Raw genomic sequence first — 21,915 nt, 5'->3', positions numbered from 1 at the left:
CTGTTTTAAAACCATTTCCATCTGTCCAAGGACACAGTCTCCCAAATCCCAGTGCAACAACTGCCGGCTTGCTTTCATATCCTGCACCACACCTGTTCCAATAAACATTCAGCCACATTACCTCATGCAAGCTGATAAAACTCATACACCGAACAGCTGTTCATGCCACTAATATACAGTGTACAGTATTAGTAGAAATTTACAAGTCGCACTTCTAAAATTTGCATAGGCTGATCCCAAACATTTATAAAACTTCAGTTTCTTTGTGCAAATTGTATACCCCAGAAATTTATTTTAAAAGCTAAAAAGAAAGCCTTTTGTGTTTATTTTCAAAAAGCCATGACTCATTTTTTCCAACATCCAGAAAATACAATTACAAAAAAAAACAACTTTATTTTTAAATGTGCATCCAATTAAGAAGTGGTACAATTAACCATTAACCAACTTCCAGGCTCCTGATAATCACACTCGGTCATGTAGTATCCAGTCCGTAATGCCTTTGTGTTAAAATTCATTTCCTTATCCATTTTTCTACTTAAGCTGACCCCCAAATCATTAAAAGTATTAATGTTCAGAACAATACCAGCCATTTCCATGTTGTTTTGCACAGGTCTGTACAAAAACTATTTTTACTGTGCACAAGCTGTGTAATCAAAACTACAATTATACTTGGCAAATAAACAGTTTTTAAAGGTGCATTTTAAAGCCCCGAGTCCAAAATAATGCTTTTGTTTGTAAGCCAAATATTGCCATTTACACATCCTTATGAAAACTTACCGGTTTATTTCTGTACTTTACTAATACTTTCACAGGCATTGCTTCCTGCCAGTAGAAAAATAACTTGCAAAAGCTTTAACACCTTATGCATCCCAAAACCACATATTACATTTTCAGTACAGACAGGGAAGGCTACTTGATATGCTTTTAGTCTATCCAAAGTGCTCATTCTTATGCTAGAAGATGCAGACACCGTGACAATGTTGAGAGAAAAAAAAAGCTATGAGAAGACAAAAAAAATTATCATGAAAAGCACCTTCTATGATGCAGCTCCTGATCTTAAATGAAATGTGCAGTCCAGCTTTTAAAATGAACCTTGGCAGGGAAACCCTAAGCATAATCTCTGACAAAAGGTATCCAGGGATACATGCTTCTACAAATCGCCAGGTCACTACAATTAAAATGTCTTCCAACCTGCACAGAGGGTTGCGGTATTAGGTGGAAAGTTCTTCATGCCTTGCGTTTTTAAATCCTTAGGGGGAAAGGAAATATATCCAACATTGTTTGAGCAGAAAAAATTCCAAAACTCTTCAGAGCTCACAAGTTACTAAAACGTGCTTTTGAGGTTGATGGCACAGCTATGGGGTCGAAACCCCTGCTCAAGCCAGGGTGACATATGTGGCATCAGTAGCCACTCCACAGTTGTTGTCCTTCATGGACATCAACACATAGCCATCGTTACCCCAGTACGTGGACCAAGAATTCTTCACCAGCCAGTAGGGTTCTCCCTGCAGGACTCCATAGCCTACGGCCAGCACAGCATGGTCCAGGTCTTCCAGTTTGCTACCTGAAGAACGGCAAGGCAACACATTCAGTGATTTACAGTAACTGCTAAGCAAACATTCAGTGTGACACAGCAAGCAAGACTGGTTCCAATAATGGTCCTTTAGCATCCTTCTACTATATCCATTACTTCATGCTCAAGGCATTTTGAAAAACAATGCCCCCTACTAATTTAAAGGTGCTTTCAAATTTAGGATGCAAAACTGGTCTGTTGACACAATCTAATGTATTTTCTACTCAAGGACTTTCTGCCACTATGTATACAAATTAGACAACTTCCGTAGCTGCAAAGGAACAAGTAAAGTTTATTCCATGCTTAAAAGAGGGAAAAAAAAAAACATTCCAGCTGTGGAGCTGTGCACACCTGAAGAAGACTCCACAACCAAGATGTGGCATTTATTTTCTATTACTATGTAATTCATAAAATATTTTCAGTATTAATACACATTTAAAACCCATTCACTACTTTATAGAATTGACACTCATATAATTGTTACACTGCACACAATTTGTGAAGCGTACTGAATGGCCCTTCACCCTTACATGCAGTAATAATCATTTAACAGAGTTTGAACAGGATCCATCAAAACTGCAGGTCAGCAACACCACAGCTCCAGATAAAAGCCTTCTTTACATATTATGACAAAGTTATATTTGAAGTTCCAAGAAAATATTTTAACTTCTTGCTACAAATGAAATCTACCCAGCTAATCTCTACAAATAGTACAAAAGGTAATTTGTATTCAATAATGGGTAGGTACTTATCATAAAACAGTCAAATACCTCAGATCTAAACCGTCACAACAGACAGATGTTACATCACCTACAAAGATCTTTAACTCACTTCAGCTTCATACGGTATTTCTAATTCCTTTTTGTACTTGTTGTGTGGAAGGCACAACAGAGTAAAACACAATGGAGATCACTTCTATTTAAAAAAAAACAGCGCAGAATTGTAAATTCCAAATGGTCGGACATTACCAAGAGCAAGCAGGTTTATACACAACACCTTCAGAACATACTCCAAAGTGCATTTTGGGAATGGAATGGCAGCATGGTTTGGAATAGACAAACTTCAGAAATTTCAACTGAGAATCTTAATTTTTTCAGTAAAATTACATTGAGGATCTTAAAGCATTAAACTATGTTTTGTGACAGAGCAGACATACTTTAATTAACATTTGACATTAAAAGGAAAGTCTTCCCTTTTACAATTATTTAAAAAACAAATTAATTGTGCCCAAACTTCCCTTTAAAATGTCACAAATATATTTATCTAAACAAGATATCAGATATCAATATATGCAAGATATCAGCCAGAAATTCTTAATATACAGTATAATACACCAACGATCATCTTCCCATTTAAAGATCTTCAGCTGAAAAGGACTAAAGATAAGATTTTTCCGATACATTTTGTTACACAGTACTTGTGTACTCAGTGCAAAAGCATGCTTTACATCTTCACTGTGTCTCCAATTAAGCATAAGAAAAAACAGAATATTGTGAAGATGGATTAAAGTCTGTTCATTTTTAAATAATAAATGTGAAAATCATGCAGGCTAAGGACATTTCTTTCCAAATTAAGAAATTACCTATACCAACGTTAGCTTTGACCATGCTACATGGTATATGTGGAGTAGTAAAACAAAAAAAAGCTAAACTCTTTAATGTGAAAGTTTGATCCCCTCTGTTCTACAGCAAGCTCTATGAGAAATGCAAGCAACACCAGTAATCCACATCAAGTACACCTGAAGAAAATGCAAAGATGATAAAGAGAAACTTACCACACTGGGGCTCATAATAAACACCGTTGCTGTAAAAGAGAAAGGACTTGTGCGATGCATCAATGCTGACCGCCACTGGACCGTTTTTGAAGATGGCCAGTTTGAGGGCCTCCTCATCACCTGAGGTGACATTTGTGTAGCTCTTGATTCTGGCAGTCATCTCTGAGTTATTGTAATGGCAGAACCCATTCTGAAACAAATTGGCACAGTTAACCATGCACTCCTTGCAAATAAAGCTATAAATGTTCTCCTCTTTAGAAAAGAAAAGCTTACGCATAGAACATTGTTCCACTTTCTTCTCCGAACTCAGAGATTCCCAAACGTCTATAAAAGATTAATATGGCAACGTGACCTACCATGCCCATGTATGACCCATAGGACTCAGCAGTAGCGATGCCTCCATGCTTCATCATCCACTCGTATGCTCTCCACTCCTCCCCTCCATCACAACCATTGTTTCCAAAGCCCCAAGTGCAGTCCACCAGCATCTGCTGGGACAGAGTCACCAGGGAGCCCGTCTACAAAGGGAGACAATCAGGCCAGCGTGAACAACTTCAAAGGGTAGCATCACTATAACAAAGCATTACCGACGCAATGACAACCACCTGGGATAAACAAAAATTAAACTGATCTTCACACACTCCCCAGCCACATGCTTGATAGTGATTATTTTGGGATCCATCAAAAATTAAATGGATGAGATTCTCAAATCGATGAGCTATAAATAAGATGGACCGAATGGCCTGTAAAGATTTGTCATCTTATCTTCTTGCACACGGATCAATCAACGCTTACATTTTTGGACTTCATCCCAGTTAAATTCTGTACTTAATTTGTACAAGGAAGCTGTATAGCAGAAAAATAGATTAATAACTGCATTCCACACTGTTTTTTAAAGACATCGCTGAAGCCATGTGACCTGTTAATGCCTGTTTGTCAATACGTGCACTAGAACAAATGTTTCCCCCATCCTAAACTTTGTGAAATCAGACAACAGCGAGTGCCCGATTATGGCGAGAAACATCAATTTAAAGCCGAGTTCTCACCTTTCCATAAAAGGCAAAAAAAATAAAATGAAAAAGCATGCAACACCACTGGTACAGCATTCACACAGTAGACTTTGGTCACCTGTAAAGAAACATTTAGGACTACGTGCATTATAAGCTCTTAAAAATGAGCAGAATGTAGTCTGAAGAACCACTTAAAAGGAGAAAGGAATGGTTTTTGGAAGAATATTTCCACCAAAAATGCACCTAGCTCATAAAAAGCCTCTTTTTCATAGTTTAGATACAACTCTAACCAGACATTTAGACAGTTACGCACCATATCAGTCCGAAAGACAAGACCCTGTTTTGTCAGTTCTCAGATGAAGAGGCAAACATTCAAGGTCAAACAAATACTGAAAACTATCAAATACTCTTTCAACAGTAACTCTGGAATAAACCCTTGCTATGGGAGACTCATTAGCTCTTCATATGACTTTAACAAAATCGTATTCAGTAAGACATGAAAAAACATTTTGCATTTCAACTGAAAATACGTCCCATCAGCAGTCACCTTTAAGAAGAGAGCGCCCTCTAGTGTTCCAGTGGTACCAAAGCTCCAGCACGACCCACAGATGGCCTGATCCTTAACAGGGGTTACAGCACCTAAGACAGGCAGGAAAAGAGCTGCAGTTATTTTAACATACAATAAATATTCCTCCCGAGATTCCTGATGGACTCAAAACTAGCCTTTCTAGAACAAACCTCTCTGACCCACCTTGAGTCATTTTTCTTCTCTTACCAAGTACAGACAGGTGATGCCTGATGTAGCTTTCGCTCAACTTTGTTAAAGTAGGAACTTAATGACATGCGGGTAACTAGAATTTAGTCATTTTAATAAGTGTTGAAAAGTCATCTTCAAGGAAGAGAAAGCATATCATCCTACACAGCTCACCATCAAACATTTAACATTTCGAAGATGGATTATCAGAGTTCAGTTAGGTTTCTTAGAGTACTAGCAGTACAGACAGGACAGCTATGGACCCCCACAGTATGTTAGCTACCCAGGTGTAAGGGGCTCAGTACACTGAGTGAGTACAGCCCTGAAGTCACTCTCCTGTAGACAGTATGAAACTGCACAAATGTAGACATTATAAAACCGCGCCGCAGCAGAAGAGCCGGGTAGGAAGGGCTTCATTTGTCACACAGGCACATTCTCTCTTCTGTGACTTCAAGCACTAAGAAATCGAATGCAATTAGTCTAATACACTGTGCATGAGAGAAGATAAAGAGTCCACCCCGTATCATACTGTTGTCCCCTCCCAGGCGAGTCTTAGATCCAGGTTTTTGATGCGTGTTAAAAAAACAACTTTTTTTTAAAAAAAAATTCTGGGGGTTGTAGTGGATGCATACCATAGAGCCTCCAGTCAATGCTCTCAGGGACCTGGACAGAAGCGTACATTTCCGTGGGGAAAGGCTGACCCCTGTTGGGCGTCTTGCGGCCCGCCCTCCCCCTGAGCGCCCCCAGCTCGCCAGCAGTCCGGTCAGCTAGGTGGTTCTGTGCCAGGCGGTAGGAAAGGTTTGCCCGGTTCATGGAGTGAATGTACCTGAGAGAAAGGGGGAAAAAAGTTATACTGGTATTTAATCAAAATCCTTCTTCTTGGGGAAAAAAAAAGTCAAAGAGCGTACTAATACAGAACAACCTTATTACCAAATAAGTACTGATTTATGCTAAGAGCTTGCTGCTGGGAAACTGGTTCGGCATCCATAAAATCCATAAAAACTAAAGAAATCACAGGCCAAGAACCAGGGTACAGTGACAGCCACGTAAATGAAAAACCTTTAACTGCACTATCCCTATTGATTTCATCATGACTTCCCAAAATATAGAGAACTCAACTTCCTTGCCTACCGGAGATTTTGCACAAAGGTGTGTTCACGTTTCTCATGCTCCTCATCATCACTGTAGCACCGTTGGAATTGCTCCTTGAAGTGGCCAAACAAGTGTTGGGCGTGTCCTGTGGGGCAGGTATGGATGAGATCTTGCATGGGATTGGCCAGAATCCTATGCTCCACCCCAGGGCCTGGGAATGATTCACACTTCATGCCTGTAGAGGGAAAGACGAGGGTATTCTCCTCAAGCTGTAGTTCATCCAGTACTGGTTATTAAGTCTTAATATGGTTTGTATCACAAGATAAAATGGTAGAAACAAGTAAATAAAAGTACATGATGAAATAGCATTAAAATGCGTATGTGACATTGAGATTTCAAGGGCAACCACTATGCTAAAATCCTCTGTGCATCAAGACAAGACAAATCAGAGAAGATCATACAGGAGAACATACATAAGATAGTTTCCAAACTTGACAGAGTTTAGCACCATACAGGCACAAGGACAGACATACCCTCAGGTAGTGCAAAGGACTGGGGGTCAAGGCAGCGCTCAAATTTAGTGTAGTCCACCTCATACTTGTCATAGTGGGAACCCAGCAGGGTATTGTAGCCCATCATCTCGTAGTGCTGTGGGACAGCTGACCCATCTGAGGAGTTGGAGACCCACAGGGTGTAGGTGTTCTTCTTGTGTCCCTCCATAGTCACATTCTGCCACACTTCACACAGGAGCCCCTTAAAATACTCCGTTCTCACAAGCTGAAGGACATGCACAATTGGCAACTGTTAATCAATTTCACTTTGCCACCACAAACAATGCACATGGGATGCTTAAGCCTGTAATATGAAAATGCAATTTTTAACACTTTAAAGCCCACAGTGCCCATTGGATTATTTGTATTAATTAAATGACTAACAATGCTAACTGATTGCACAGCAAGCTCACAGATATGCTGAAAGCCACTGAGCCTGGTTGACCAGGGCCAAGAAGACCAACCAACCCTGGCAGCACAGGAGTGAAACACATTCTGAGGAATGCTGAACGTGCAGCTAATGGCTACTTTCTTATACAAGCATGACATTCCTGTGGCTGCCTTTTCTGCATATGGTTTAATAAGCATTGTGAACGCCAGTTTAACTCCTACTCTAACATCAATAATCTTTGGCCGTCATTCCTTACTACAAGCTAGAGGACATGCCATTAAGCAGTGCTGCTTGAGAGTAGAGGTTTTCCTGCATGTCAACATTATAAAAAATACACTGAAGGTCCGCAATCACGTTTCATGGCTTTCGCCCAAATGCGCCTTCATGAGTATTAGATGACCGGAGACATGCGACTCTAAACCTTTAGTTTAACGATGGCCCAAGACAGTGGACTTCAGGCTCAAACAGGGATATCAAAGATAAGAAAACAGCAAGTGGTTCATGCACACAGCACAGCAGCAACACAACAAACACCACCCAAGTGGTGGAAGAGACAGGCAAGTTAACAAATGAGTTAAGAGATTACATTCGATATCTGCAAGCACCAAATTATTCCTGCAGGTACTAATTTGAGAATGTGATAATTTTTTAGATATGAACAATGCACTATTTTTCTGTCTCACTCTGACTGGAAGAGATACCTGGAAACCCTCCAGCTTAGGGACAACACCCTGAGGTAGAACAGGATCTTCCTTGGTTCCATTGACCTGGAAGCACTTCATGGCATTGACCTCTGTCTCCGTGGTCTCAGGACTGATTTTGTAGCTGGCCCCTGCAGGCTTCTGGAACCCGTACTGAAATGTGGAGACTTGGCCTAAAGACAGAAATTGAAAGTCACTTACAGTAGCCAAAGTCTACCTCTGGCACAAACAGTTGTTACCTTTGATGAAAACCAAGTACTTAAATCCCAAGATTACTATTAGTGCATGTTACTGTGACTGTAGTACATCCTAAAGTCAACAGATTTTTAATTGGGGAAGGATTATCAGCAATAATGCTGGTAAAATGGTTCATGCATAGAATTAAGAGTTTTTCCAATATGAACTACAGAATAAAAAAAAAATACTGAGGCAAATGCTCTGAGGCTGCATAAAATAAATCTCTTTCCTCTCTTAAGCAGCTCTCATGCTACTACAGGATGGTCTTTCACACATCTTTAAGGCTTTACCCTTTTGAAAGAATGTTTGAATGAATGCCGTGATGCTGAGGCCACGTTTTCTGTGTTCCTTGTAACCTTTATTACAGGGTAGTCCCGTTGCTCATTTTACTTTTCCCTTCATTATCCTTAACCGTGTTTTACCATGATTGCGCTATCCTTCACGCGGTTGTTCCTGTGGCTCTACTCACCATTGTAGTAATCTATCCGGCTCACTGCACCCGATAGGTTGTACCAGGCTTCAAAAGGCTCCTCAATTTCAGCATAGGGGAGGGAGATCACACCTGCCGAACAGAAGAAACTTTCACTAATTTCTGAAAGGTCTTTCTATATGGAACAAAGCAAAGTATAGTAGTAGCTTTGTAAGTAATATGAAATATGTAATATGAATAATATGAAAGAGTGCTGCAATACTGCAAATTAAGGGCCTACTAATTTGTAAACAGCCATGGGGCACTGTAAAATAAACAGATACAGTACACTAGGGATTTTCAAGCTCCATTTATTTTTTAAAACAGGGAAAAAAGTAATATTGGATTTTGGGGTCGCCACACTGTCTATCCAGGCAGTGTGTGCTGTATCTAGAGATAAATGAAAACATTACAAAATGCCCTAATCTCACTTTACATTAAATTAAGACAAATCAGTCTTTGGTTTAGAATTGCCAAACACAACCCTAATCTAAAGCAAACTAGTGACGTGTCTTTAGGGAAGCAACAAAAACACATCTAGAGGGAAGAGGGCTAAATGTCTTACTTGTGCAATTATTTCACTGTAGTGACGCAGATAGGAAGTGGATTCAACAACTCAATGCACACGGCTATACAGCTTTTGCTGATGCAGGCCTGCATCACAAGACATTCAGCTGTCTGGGTAATTAATGCAGCAAGCCTCAACTTTGGCTTGAACAAAATATTGAAATGGTCCAGAGCTCTGGAACAGGGGCTGACTTACAAACAGATCAGCATGAAAAAAAAAAGAGAGATCTGAGAGAATCAGAATCTGAACTCTAAGTAAAAGAAAAGAACAAGAATTCAAGAGTTTTTCCTCAGCTTTAATGCAACGACACTACCAAAATTTAACAGAAATAATCAACAGAATTGACTGAAATTCTGTTTAATCCCACATTAATCTAGATACAGTCAGTACATTACTTTTGATACCTTCTCTAAAATGCATACCTTTCACATGGTAGACATTTCCAAACTCAGGTGTTCTGATGACAGGTTTGGTCTCCAGCACTAAAAGGAGGAAATCAGGTTTAGCACACCACTTGAAGGATGACACCAGGTGCAATATTTGTGTTAAAGCTAACTGCAATCAAAACCAGTCAAATTTTAATTTGTAGCAATGGTCTCTAAACATGGTCATGAGGTCAACCTAAAGTCCATCTACTTATAAACCTCGGAAATATTGTACTCTACGCAAATCTTCATCCCTGGGGGCTAAAAGATACTTAAACTGATCTCTTTCTTAACAGGTGTCATGCTAATGACCACGATGACATTGTTCAAAATATAAACTATATTTTATATAGCGCCTTTAAAAACCACTGAATCCTATTTACAAAACATAAAAAGCACATTCGACCAAAAAATAAACTGAAGCTAAGAAAGCAACGCTGATACAAAAGATAAAATAATCACATAAAACCGTTTCCGAAAACTACAGTGCCCGCGTCTTTGATTTCTTCTGGGATGGGGCTCCAGACAGCTCGTGTTAGTTCAATATTGTTATATGTACAAGTGCAATGAAACGCTTAATTAACAGCAATGACAGCAGGTATCTTAATGTTGTAATAACAGTATAATGTATTGAAAAGTACACTGATCTTGTTTTATTCCCATAGTCCGTTAGACTTCACAAATGCAACTACCTTCATTTTTCCTTAACGCAAAGAAAGCGGTTTCGAAAGTAAGTCACACATGAAGAATAATGTTGTCTCGATATGGGGCTCAAAAGATAATGCCGATGTGTGCTCCAGCAAGCAGCATTTAACAATATTGGCAGTAAGTAGACAGTCAAGCCAATGTTGCAACAATCCTTCTGTGTTTTGACATCACTGCTTTCAGTTTGTCTGATGATAAGTGTCCATTAGCTACCTTGGGTTTAGTTTTCATTTGGAACGACGACTCGTGTATCCTTTCGGGATTATCTTATTAAAGTGCATACATGAGACCCAAATCGATATTTTAATTCAGAATTTTACCAGTCGTTTACATAAACGAACAATAAACATGATTATCAATCAAATCTAAACCTCGCGCGCAAAAAAGCATTAATTTTTAACAGTCATTTCTTTAAAAAGGACGAAAGAAACACTATACAGCAACGTATGCAGTTTAAAAAAAGGTTATCTTAAGCTGTCTAGGCCATCTACTTCAGAAAGAGTCCGTGCTAATTGCATGTTATTGTTAGTATAAACAGCAGTAACTCCCCTCAGAAACAGCTGAAAAGTTTAAAGATTACAAAAGATCGCTAACTGGTTTTGATTAAATAAAAATCAGCGCACTTACCCACGCCGAAAACCCATATCACATTTAATAACCTAGCTACCAACTTCTCCATCTGCAATGTTTCCGTTAAATATTTTAGAGAAACACTCTGAGAAACCAATCAAAATAATGCAGATCTCCCTCAACCCCGACCCTTTCCGAAAAAGATAACTAGCATTCACGCAAGGCCATCGCTGTATGTAATTAAACTTATTTATTTCCGACGTAATTGGCTTGTCAAACCAATAAAAATCTCTCTTGAGGTCATATTAACCAAACACAAAAACGGAGGTGGAACTAAAGATTCTAGAAGGAGGGACATTTCTCTAGCCTCTGACTCAATGGGGCTTTTCGTTCACGTGATAATTTGTGCAATTTCAGTCAGCTGTTTTTTATTTGGTGATTATTCAAGTCTCCTTCTATATTGATTATACAGAATGTTCGTATTAACCTGTTAACAAGGTTTTTTTTCTTTTATAGTTATATGGCTATAAGAATTTCGTTTAGACTACTGCATATACAATAGTAATAACTGTAGGGCTCTGTCATTTCTTTTTGTGAAAGATATGAATCGGTTTTCAAAGTAATCCGAGGTTCACACAGTATGTTGGACTAAAAATGGTAAATGAAATACTACCGTATATTTTACCAGTGGTAACTAATCAACAGTCGTTTCCATTATGAATGTTCCCCCCCTTATCAATATATTTTGGAAAGGTGAATTTTAGAAATTTTAACGGCAAGGTAAATTAGAACCCTGTTGTATTCGATGGCGATGTGATTTTTAAAGAGATGTATGCATCTGAAGATTTGTGCAAGTATTTAAAATGTGCAAAAATTAAATATTAGCTTTATTTAAGTAAGGACGACTAGTGGGTGTATTTTGTAGCATCGTCCAAGGGCATTATGGCTATCAAATAATCACTAAGTCAGCATGTTTTCTTCTCTGTCAGCACTATAAAAAGTTGTTAGTCTTATGATTAGTGCCTGTACATAAAGTCTGATTCATTCACAGTATCAGTTACAACACAAAGTCAAATTGAGAACTATAAAAACTATGCATGAACTGCAGTCATAAAGACATGTTTTTTTAAAAATAAAAATAAAACTCATTTGTGAATTTGGAATGCAAATATACAAGTAGATTGGCTATGTAGTGTCCAGAAAAGAAATTAAATTATGGTAATATAGTTGTAATATAATTGTCACATTGGAATCAGTTCAAAGAAGGACTGAAGGGTTAATTCTTGGTCTTAAATGAATGTCTTCTGCTGACAGGTTGAAGAAACTAGATCATGTTAAATGAACTTAAGTCTTGAACAAAAGAAACAATGTTTGCAAGCCTTTAATATATTGACAAAATCAGCCTAGAGGACTACTTCGGGTTCAATAGTGAAACAAGTGGAAACTAAATGGGTGTGTATTTAGGTTTGCAAACAGGAGGCTTCATAGTACGGACCGTTTTAAATGTTTGGAACAAACTCCCCAACTCTGAATTGGAACTGGGATCCAAAAATGGATGGCGATCACAAACTTACTCTCGCCCAAATGAGTTCTGTGGGTCCATTTTCTTGGTGACTTTTCAAATGTTCTTATTACTGTAGCAGGGTCCCTTTACACCATTTAGGGAAAAATATCAGATCATTTTCCTTTTTCATTCAATCCTAAAAAAAAGCACATAAAATTGACCACAACACTTCTACAATGAATCAAGCCACATTCAGCAATTGCATTCAGCGATTTCGAAATGTGTTTTTTTTTTCTGAAAGTACATCCCAGGTAGAAGTGTCTTGTCCAGTGTGTGACCAATGGAAGAACGGAGAGGAATGACGTCCAAGTGAAAAGCACAGCAGATCAGTCATGACCCACAATTTGTGCTTACAGAGAAGAGAAGCCATCAAGATTCCTTGTCAAGACTATGTACAGGACATACTGTGGAAATCTCAAAATTACCAGACATTTGTACATTTTGTTTATACCGCCCACTGCTTAACATTTGGTTGGTTAAACACACCCATCAGCACAATTTACCTGCGTTAAACAGAGGCCAGCATTCCTTGGAATATTGTATCAGGTTGCAATTGTGCTTTCAAGAAACATATTTACTATTAAGTAAATATGGCTTGAGTGATTGATTACTAATGCTCATTTCTGTATACTATCAATTTCATTAGCTTTCATGAAGCTCAGCAGTGGGGCATTATTTTCTAGCTTGCAGTCAACCTCTTTATACCTTTATACTTCTAAACTAGTGGTGGAGTTTAGTGTCCAATTATCAGAGATGTCGAGTAAACCACAGGTTAGACAAGGTGATCAAAAGTAAAGCATATTTTTATGGCAGTGGTTGAAGGCATTTACAGTTTACAAAGTTGTTTCAAATTCAAATAATCTAAACAGTGTATATTGAAGTTGTTAACAGTGATAAAGAGAACAATGTTACAGTAGTCTAATATTAAATTGTGACTGTTAACATTATACAAAATTCAATTTTACAGATTCTTTGCAATTATGTTTTGCATTTTTAAAAACATTCAGAAATGTTCAGAAAGCAAGGAGCTGGAACTGTTTAAAATATATTCTATACAGTACCTTCTTGAGGACAAACAGCACTATCAATAACCCAATTTTCAGGAAACTGCCAAATAACCCAGGATTTAAAGACCATAAAGGCAGAAGTGATACAAAATACAAGACAAGACTGAAAAAACTCATTTGCATAAAAACCTTTTTCTTCCGTCTAATCTGGTATTTAAAAATATAAATGACAAAAAGTAGAACAGTGCTACGCAGAGAACTCTGACAGAACAAGAATGCTGTTCAAATTGTTTTCAAAACAGCAAGCAGATTGAGCCTCTGTAAGTCTCTCAGAGGACTAGATAAAGGTATTGCTATCTTAATAGAATGTTCTGACTGCCTGTCTACTACACTGATACATACATTTATTTTAAAATGAAATCTACAGTAGATACTCATATCCCAGGGAAGCAAACATTTGGACATCTGTCTTGCTCAGTGTTGTGATTGTGAGCTCTTCTCAGTGAGTCAGTTCTGTTCATTGAACTGTTATTTTATTTTGGGGCTGTATTAACTACTGTAAGTGAACTGAATTTCCCACAATTCAAACCAGCAGGAAATTCGATCTGAGCTAAAAATCAGATTCATCAATGCTAACCCACTCCTTCACTGGACACTGTAGTTTAAAAGAAGCCTACTACCAGCTTAGGGGGAGGAGACAATTACAGGAGACCCCCTTGTAAACAACCTTAATCTATACAACTTTCCTTGGTAAAAATAATTCAAATTTGTTTCATCTGCATAGTTTTGAGAAGTGATTTCAAGGTATGTAAATGGTGGACTGGATGTTTCACGTGGCATATATTTTACACACAAAAAAAACCCAAAAGGCAAATAAAATAAAGTACACAGAAAAATAAAATAATTAGATAGTAAGAAAGTATCATAAAAAATTCTCTTAAGTAAATAACGTTTTATCGGACATAAGATTGCCACTACACAGCATATTTTATATAATTGTACTGTTTTCCCATTTTTAATGTTAAAGTTTGATAAATAAAGCTTCCTAGGTCAATTCAAATGTGCAGTTTGTAAGTTATTTTCAACTAGTTTTATAATGTTTTTTAATCAGGGCAGTGGTCTGACAAAACTGATCAAATTTTCCAGATCTAGAATTTTCACTACTATTGTACAAGCAGTACAAAACCCTAAATAAATGCTAAAGAACAACCTCATCTAAACCTTTCATTTAGTTTTATTAGACATTTTCTCAGTGTTAAAAGCCCTAATATTCACTATACCTGGACTACCTAATGTTCATCTGCGGAAGGACATCTAGGACTATTGCTTGAACTAAACAAAAATAAACTACCCCTTTATGTTCTGGTACAGCTGAACAGCATTAGATGTCTGCGCTGAGTGCTTAAAGTGTGCTACTGTATGTTTTCTCTGCTCTAAAACCTGTGTCACACTCCTCAGTGATCTCTTTCGTGTAGCAGTTCCATTATGTTTTTGAGAGGCTTCACTCATTTCCTTGCCTCCTAACTAAGGTGCCAAGCCTGTTCTCAGTTCTCTTTGCCCATGTTGCGTGGCGCTAGATTGGTCCTCAAGGGCAGTGTGGCCTCCACCCAGGTGTTGGGCTGGGAAATCATGGCTCTCCAGCTTTTCTTCTCCTCCTCCGTGGAGTCCATCCAGCCCACAGGAACGCCATAGCTGATGCCTGGAACACAACACATTGAGCATTGAGGAACGCTGTCTGGCAGGTCATTCTCTCAGACGTGATATGCGGTGGCAATGACTGTGAAGCTGACAAATAAAGGTAGTGTCTTAATTGGGATCCCAATCTCAAGTCTCAGTCCATGTATCAATCGATTTATTTCAGAATTGGCTTTACAGATAACATGCACAAATATACAGATGCTGAAACAATGATCATGTCTAGGTTGGATTAAAGCCAGATTTGGAGGAAGAGAAATAAAAATTGATATTTCGTTTCTCAGTAATGTTCATATCCCATGTCACTTTCAAGGGGGTACATGCACGTTCGGTTTTAAAAAGACAAATGTTTTGCTATAGACTATAGCCTAGTCAAGAGTACTGTAGGTGTGCTTGAGCAAGCGACAAGTTTTGTTTTACCCTTGAAACAGCTGTTTTGCTGTGAACCTCTTCAGTGATGGACTTTTTCTTTCTCCTGCCCATGTTTACACTGTGATAGGTAAATGTGAACCTGTAAACTTCTGAAGTTGCTTTCATAAAGCTGAACAAATTTGGAAAACTCTGTAATGTTAGTGTAAAATACCAGTGTCTCAATAAGAAATATAAGAACTAATAACAATGTTTCTATTATTTGTTCATTCAAAGTGAACCTGTCACCCTGGCTGCTGAACTGTGGGTATAGAAGTCAGTGACATCATCACCAGCCCATCTCCCTTTTCTGGTTGCCACAGAAATCTAATCACCTGCAGACTCGGAGCACCTGGAGTCAGTTTATGTCCCAGGTGCTCCTCAGAATAAATACTGGGGCCCGACACTGCTCGGGGCTCTGTCATTGAGTTCGGGCACTGAGCCCCCTCGTTTCTGTGTTTGTTCCCTGACTATGTTCCCAGATCACCCCTTGGCTTCGTTTGGACTTCAGCCCTGGCCTTGAACTTGGACTGAACCCTCACCCTATCTCTCCGATTCTCCTTGGGTTTGTATGTTACCGTGTTTCTACCAGTTATGACCCTCGCTTCCTTTGAATTTGCCTGTCTGTGTGGCTACAGAATATATAGAATACAGAATATGTTTTGCTGTATGACATGCCCATTTTTTTGTAATTTTCTTATGAATTTTAAACAAGTTCCTACTGGGAATTAAGCAATTATGTAAATTAAATGAATTCAAGCAGTGCTGTTCATGTCAAATGCCTTCGGTAAACACATTTCAACAGCTGTCCAGTCTTTCATCTCATGCTACTGTGGAGCCAGTGGCCTAGTGGCCTACCTGTGCCCAGACTGAGCCGCACCCCTCCCAGGAGCTGGCTGGAGAAAGTGTCATGTTCCCACACAGTGAACTCAGCACAGGCCTCCTGAAGGTCCTCCACCTGGAAGCCATCATACACCATGGTGTGGTTGTAAGTGGGGCTCAGGGTCTTCTTTACCACGCGGGTTTTCTGCCGGCTTGTTTTGCTCTCATCCGGGAGCACATAACTGCAGAAGGAGAGGAATGGCGAGCTGTCATTCAGAGAACTTTTAATTTAGATTGCTTGAGAAATGAATTGCTTTACTCTACTGCCCTGCAAATAAAAGGTGAGCAGGAAATTTGAGCCCAGATCACAGTGGCGCACATTTAGCAGAATCCGTCATCTTAGAGGGAACAACTGATTGAACACTATTTGGCTTAAGATTTTGTAACCTCTGGTCTAAGACAGGCAATGGGTCTTTGGCTCGAAAAGCACCATAAAGAATTTAATCAACTTTCCCAGCCAGAAAAAGGATTTTGATCCAATTGAAATCGATTCGAACAGGTGAAATATACCATTTAGTCTCCATCACAACCTCAGCTGAAGGAGATCCGTTCAGAATAATGGGATAGTAGAACGGAATAGCAGCAAGCTACAAATATCTAGGAAACTTGTGGAAAATGAATGTGCCCATCCTCTGCTTTTCTTGATGCTCTTGAAGGTCCTACACATTTGGTTGGAGAGGATCCTAATATTCTGGCCAGTGAGCACACAGGTATACTGTGGACACATAGATTTTTTTTTTCTCCTTGCCAGGTGAAGCTGTTCACAATCGAGATGGAAATGAACTGAACCCATTTTGGTTGCATAGCAGTCATAGTTTCCAAATGCAGTACTTGATAGGTGCTTTCCAGCAAGACAGGGGAGAGAGGAAGTGTAATCCTAGAAGATTAGGTCACCCCATTCACTTCCCTGTTCACACCGATTCCAGCTGAACTGGCCTTGAGCTCAAAAAAGGAACCTTAGCAAGCAAACCGAACAATGTTCACCTCCTGATCAACACCGAGAAATCACTGCATGCTTTAGACACTGACACTGAGGCTATCAAGGTTTCTTTAGATGCTGTATGTTCTGGAGAACTGTCGTGTGTCATGACTCTTGTTCAACAGTGATGTGCCTACAGTACCTCTTGACAAAGGAATCCACACTGCCTCCTTTGGTGGGAATCAGGCCCTGTGCTTCTTTCAGCCAGACATGGAGCTCTCCTGTCAGGGGCATGCCATTACCTGTAAGGGGCATCAAAACCTTCAGGCCTTCATTCCTCTTTATGTTTTTACATGACCACTGTCTTCTTTTACATTTTCTCAGCAGGTTATGAGATTCCCGATGCTCATCAGTACCATAATGTAGTTTCACCAGATTTCACATAGCTATTTTGCACATTGTTATATGTTTAATGTGCTTAATAGTAATTTTGTGCGCTTACACAGAACTTTTCATTTGAAAGGCTTTCAAAGCACCACATATAGCAGGGGGCCCATTTCATCCACCTGGGTGTAATTGTGTGTCAGCAGCCCTGCTACACAATAGGTTACTTCAGCAGGGTGTCTCAAAGATACAGAATACTGCATTTTACCAATACCTACAATCTTAAATGAAAAACTGTCAAATGGTGTGAAAAAGATGCATCACAGATGCCCACCTTCTGCTCCTGCAGGAACAAACTTCAAAGACAGCATGATTGTGCCCCTGGCACTGATGGAGTCAATGGTCATCTGGACCTACGAAAGTGATTTTTTTTTTAAATACACACAATATGCTCCATTTTAAACAATTTCAAACTTTCTGTATCTTGCAGTGATATTTGTATCATGGCATCTTGTCATACCGTGTAATGAGTATTATCATTTCAATGGACACAGAGGCTCCAAGTTCCCATTTACTTACATATAACCTAAGTGTAAAGTACTGAAGTGTATTCAATTACAACAGATGAATCAATTTAATGTTAACCTGTGTGAGTGTACTGTATGTGTGTAACCACTGTACAGTATATCAGAAAATACATCTGCGTTGGTAGTTGATATGCACGAGGCTCTCTTGCATTGCAACAAACAGTCACGTCAGCATCAGGTACCAGAACACTTGATAACTTCACATGGCAGTGTGAGAGTGCAAGTGTAATAGTGTTTCAAAAATGTTAATAAAATAGGTGAATGATCACTTTAGGCATGGAAAGAGGCCACTTTTACAAAAGCTGTACTGAAGGAGGGTAACGTGTTACAATTCATACAGTGTTTCCTGAAGGTATGAAGAAGTGTTTTCTGTCCTTCAGTGAGCTGATTTTATATGTGCAGCCTCCATAAACTGAATTATTTTTTCAGTGCAGAATTCAGCTTTTCCAATGCAAATAGAGATTAAGCAATGACTTCCTTTATTTCTCAAAATTGAAGAATTTACAGTTCCCTACTATTTACAATATTTACAATTAAAATAATTATAGATTTAACGCCACTTGCTTTCTCAATTGGAAATACAAAGATTCATGACTTAATGTGACTCATATAACTCAAATTCTACTTGTAAATCTTAAGAAACTTAGTAGTAAATCGCCAGCCAAAAGCAGTGTATACACCTGTTAAATGGAGAAATATTTTTGAAAAATGGCTCATACATCTAAGCTGGCTCTATTGTGTAAATACACACACATAAATTAAATTATATTATTCCAAGGCACACAATTTTCACAGTTCATTTACTCATTTTCTAAGCACCCCTAGAACAGGTCAGATGTTTGCTGCTGTCTCTATTCACAATTTGTTCTTGTCTCAACCCGCAAGCGTGCTTGTGGACTAATGGGGCAATTTAATATGGGCAGACTGGAAAACTCACCCTAGGCGAAAGGTCGTACCAGGTTGGCTGAGTGTTGGTCCAGTCCCACGTTGCCATGGCAACCTCCACCTCACCCAGGAAGATGTTGCGTCGCAGGGGGTCATTGTGCCACACTGACAGGTTCAGTGTGCGGCTCTTGACCTCTGATATCTTTATCTTGTACTGGAAAATAATAAAACAGAAAAGGGCATGTTTATACATGAGAAGAGGCCCCCTGCCCCAAAATGGCTTGTGCAGTTGCTACCAGCTGCCACCTTCAAACATCAAAAATGAATTTTTGCTGTAATAGGTTCTACCAGTTACTGAACTGTTTTCTCAAAATTATTCAAAGAAATATATTTCCTTGAGGATCACTGTGTTTTTAATAGTCCAAATATATCTTATATCTTTGTGTTAAATATTTACTCAGGCTATCTTCATCTTCTTTGTATTTTCAGCCCTAAACTGAACGATTAATAATACTGGCAGAAAATGTTTGTGATATTTTTTGAGGCTATATATGATGAGCAGAAATGGCAATTTACAAAAGGGAGAAGACAATAGCCTTTGATTTGCTGTAGGCAGCTGAGGTGGGTGTACTGCAGTAGGTTATGAACATGGATTCAGGACTCACTTTGAGGGTCTCATCAAAAATGGGGTTAACAGTCTTTTTCTTCACTGAAGTCTTCTTCTTGCTGTGAGAGGATTTGTCTGGGAGTAAGTAAGTTTTAACATACCTGAAAAAGTAGACACCAAATAGACAAGAGCCTCAGCATCTTAACTAAAACAGAAGAGCAAAAATTCCATATTTCAAGACAACTTTCCAGATGAATGAAAGTAAGTCTGCTGGGGTACAAAATGAAGCTGACAAAATACATTAAGCATAAAAAGAAGACCAAATACAATCCAACAATGATATAACACCAATTACTACAGGAGATGCACTTAATTTGCAAACTGTGGTATTAGGATTGTATTGCAAATTCTAGCAATATATAGCAGTATATCTGGATTAAGCTGCAATGTTCCAAAATTAACCTTTGCATGTTCCATAATTTCATGTAATATTATGCACTGTTGAATGTTGAGATTTGCAGCACAGCCTAGTTGTTTTTCCTGATTTCTTTTTGAAACTGGAGAAGTGAGGTTTCTGTCTATGTGTCCAAACCATCCCAAATCTTAGATCTGGTACCACTCTGTATACTATATGTTAGAAAACCAATCAAGCACATTAAACTACACCTTACTTCCTGTTTCCTGCAAAGTCACGTTCAGATCACACACGTGCGTTGGGTGGTGTTGCGTGTTTGACAAGCACCAGATGGGAAGCAGAGACTGACCCAGTATCACAATAATACAAAACAAAAAAAGCAAAGGAGATTTTCTTCCACCAACAAGGTTCGCACAATTGCATAGTTACATTAAAACTCTTCTTATCATGTTAAAATAGTGTTAATAGAGTTTTAGCACTTTGTTTTTTTACATTCTTGTTTCATTTTTAAAAACAATACCGGTGGAAACGTAGTACAATTATTAAAGTGGTACCATTGCTCGTCCATGATTTTTCTTGATGATTGCAACTGAGAAACAATTTATTAAACTTTTGATTTAAGTAAGTCCTTAGCATATAAACTAAAAATAAAACATGAAAATAATGAGCATTCAATTGTATTCAATAGCATGAATATTTATAAAAAATACAAAGTCACATTTGTTAAGGTAATGAATTATAATGCTGTTCAAAATGATCTGTTCTTTAAGTTAGAACTCCCCTCCACTACTTAACTGGTTAGGGAATAATACTAGGGACATGCTGTTAATGCTTCACCCACTGGATTTAATTGATTCATCTTTTCAATTAAAATGAATTATTTCAATTAATTAAGGAATATTTAGGTGAAACACAGAGTCTCCCTATCGTCTCATCAACAGTGAATCTGGCTGCTCTCGGTTGTGTACAGGACCCCCTGCTGGCTGAACCCGAGAGAGGGTGGAGCAACTCACGGGTCAGAGCGCTGTTTCTTGGCCTCCGCCAGGTCTTGGCAGCGGCACACCAGCACCTGCAGCTCCTCCTTCTGGGTGTCATACCGGAGAGCAAACTGCACACTTCCCTTCACGTCCAGAGTACCAAACTCCCCGGAGCTGAACAGGCTCATCATGCTGCCGCTGAGCTGCGGAGACACGGAGCACAACGCTCTAATCTAAAGCTCGCCAGGGCAAAAGTGATGTTAAGGTTGCTTACAACGTCTTCTTGTTGTGGCACCACTCAGCACATATCCTCTGGAGTGATGATACATAAAACATTGACGAATACACATTTGCTAAAAAAGTAACAAAGGGTATGAAAACAATGAGAGATGCTGAAGACACAAACTGGTACATTAACAACAAGATTTTGAACAGTATCTCACAACCTGAATTGTGGATTCTTACACGTCCCTTTTAAAAACTGATGCACCAAGTTCAAGTCATCTTAATGCAGAAGTTTCAGTAACTTTAACTAGTCGTGATGATTAAAAACAATGGGTATTAAGTACTACTGCTGAAATGTATATATATTGGCTGGGCTACAAAATGCAGAATAATTCTGTCCTATTACTCTGTATTTTATTTTGCTTTCATGCAGACTACGCATTGTCTAAATATGAGCAACAACAGGTGCTTCTAGTTCAGAAACCAACCCTGTATGTCATCAGTGTCTGCAGGATAATAATAGCTGCTTCCAATAGCTGG

At 38.8% G+C, this 21,915-nt stretch overlaps 2 protein-coding genes across 5 annotated transcripts in view; both read right to left on the bottom strand.

Moving 5' to 3' along the window:
* Window positions 1–368: 368 nt before the first annotated feature.
* Window positions 369–11,063, bottom strand: LOC102687631 (digestive cysteine proteinase 1). Its single transcript, XM_015348576.2, has 11 exons — window positions 10,878–11,063; window positions 9,543–9,602; window positions 8,553–8,645; window positions 7,847–8,019; window positions 6,737–6,980; window positions 6,243–6,438; window positions 5,744–5,937; window positions 4,905–4,996; window positions 3,704–3,865; window positions 3,348–3,537; window positions 369–1,564 (listed from the first exon to the last, which is right to left on the bottom strand). The coding sequence occupies exons 1-11, from the start codon at window positions 10,927–10,929 to the stop codon at window positions 1,377–1,379; spliced, it is 1,644 nt and encodes a 547-aa protein (XP_015204062.2). The 5' UTR covers window positions 10,930–11,063; the 3' UTR covers window positions 369–1,376.
* A 2,106-nt stretch (window positions 11,064–13,169) lies between these two features.
* The window catches only part of LOC102687425 (synaptotagmin-like protein 1), a 31,962-nt gene continuing 23,216 nt past the window's right edge, over window positions 13,170–21,915 (bottom strand). For all 4 annotated transcript variants that reach the window (XM_069195546.1, XM_015348835.2, XM_015348837.2 and 1 more), the window contains 7 exons: window positions 21,187–21,353; window positions 19,817–19,919; window positions 19,204–19,365; window positions 18,014–18,092; window positions 17,498–17,597; window positions 16,353–16,558; window positions 13,170–15,090 (listed from right to left, as the gene is read on the bottom strand). In XM_069195546.1, coding sequence (XP_069051647.1) covers window positions 14,936–15,090; window positions 16,353–16,558; window positions 17,498–17,597; window positions 18,014–18,092; window positions 19,204–19,365; window positions 19,817–19,919; window positions 21,187–21,353 — 972 coding nt within the window. In that variant the 3' untranslated portion in view covers window positions 13,170–14,935. The remainder of the gene's footprint in view (window positions 15,091–16,352; window positions 16,559–17,497; window positions 17,598–18,013; window positions 18,093–19,203; window positions 19,366–19,816; window positions 19,920–21,186; window positions 21,354–21,915) is intronic.

The sequence above is a fragment of the Lepisosteus oculatus genome, chromosome 11 (assembly GCF_040954835.1).
Source record: "Lepisosteus oculatus isolate fLepOcu1 chromosome 11, fLepOcu1.hap2, whole genome shotgun sequence".
Lineage (NCBI taxonomy): Eukaryota > Metazoa > Chordata > Actinopteri > Semionotiformes > Lepisosteidae > Lepisosteus > Lepisosteus oculatus.
The sequence above is the reverse complement of the archived record's forward strand: the minus strand, read 5'-3'. Positions and strand labels throughout refer to the sequence as shown.

Excerpts from the sequence above, each read along its gene's own strand:
- LOC102687631 (XM_015348576.2), bottom strand. The coding sequence starts at position 10,929 with ATGGAGAAGTTGGTAGCTAGGTTATTAAATGTGATATGGGTTTTCGGC. Across the intron at positions 6,981-7,846 it reads CTAAGCTGGAGGGTTTCCAG|CTTGTGAGAACGGAGTATTT; the intron begins GTATCTCTTCCA and ends CATGTCCTTCAG. Across the intron at positions 3,866-4,904 it reads AGGGCGCTCTCTTCTTAAAG|ACGGGCTCCCTGGTGACTCT; the intron begins GTGACTGCTGAT and ends CTCCCTTTGTAG.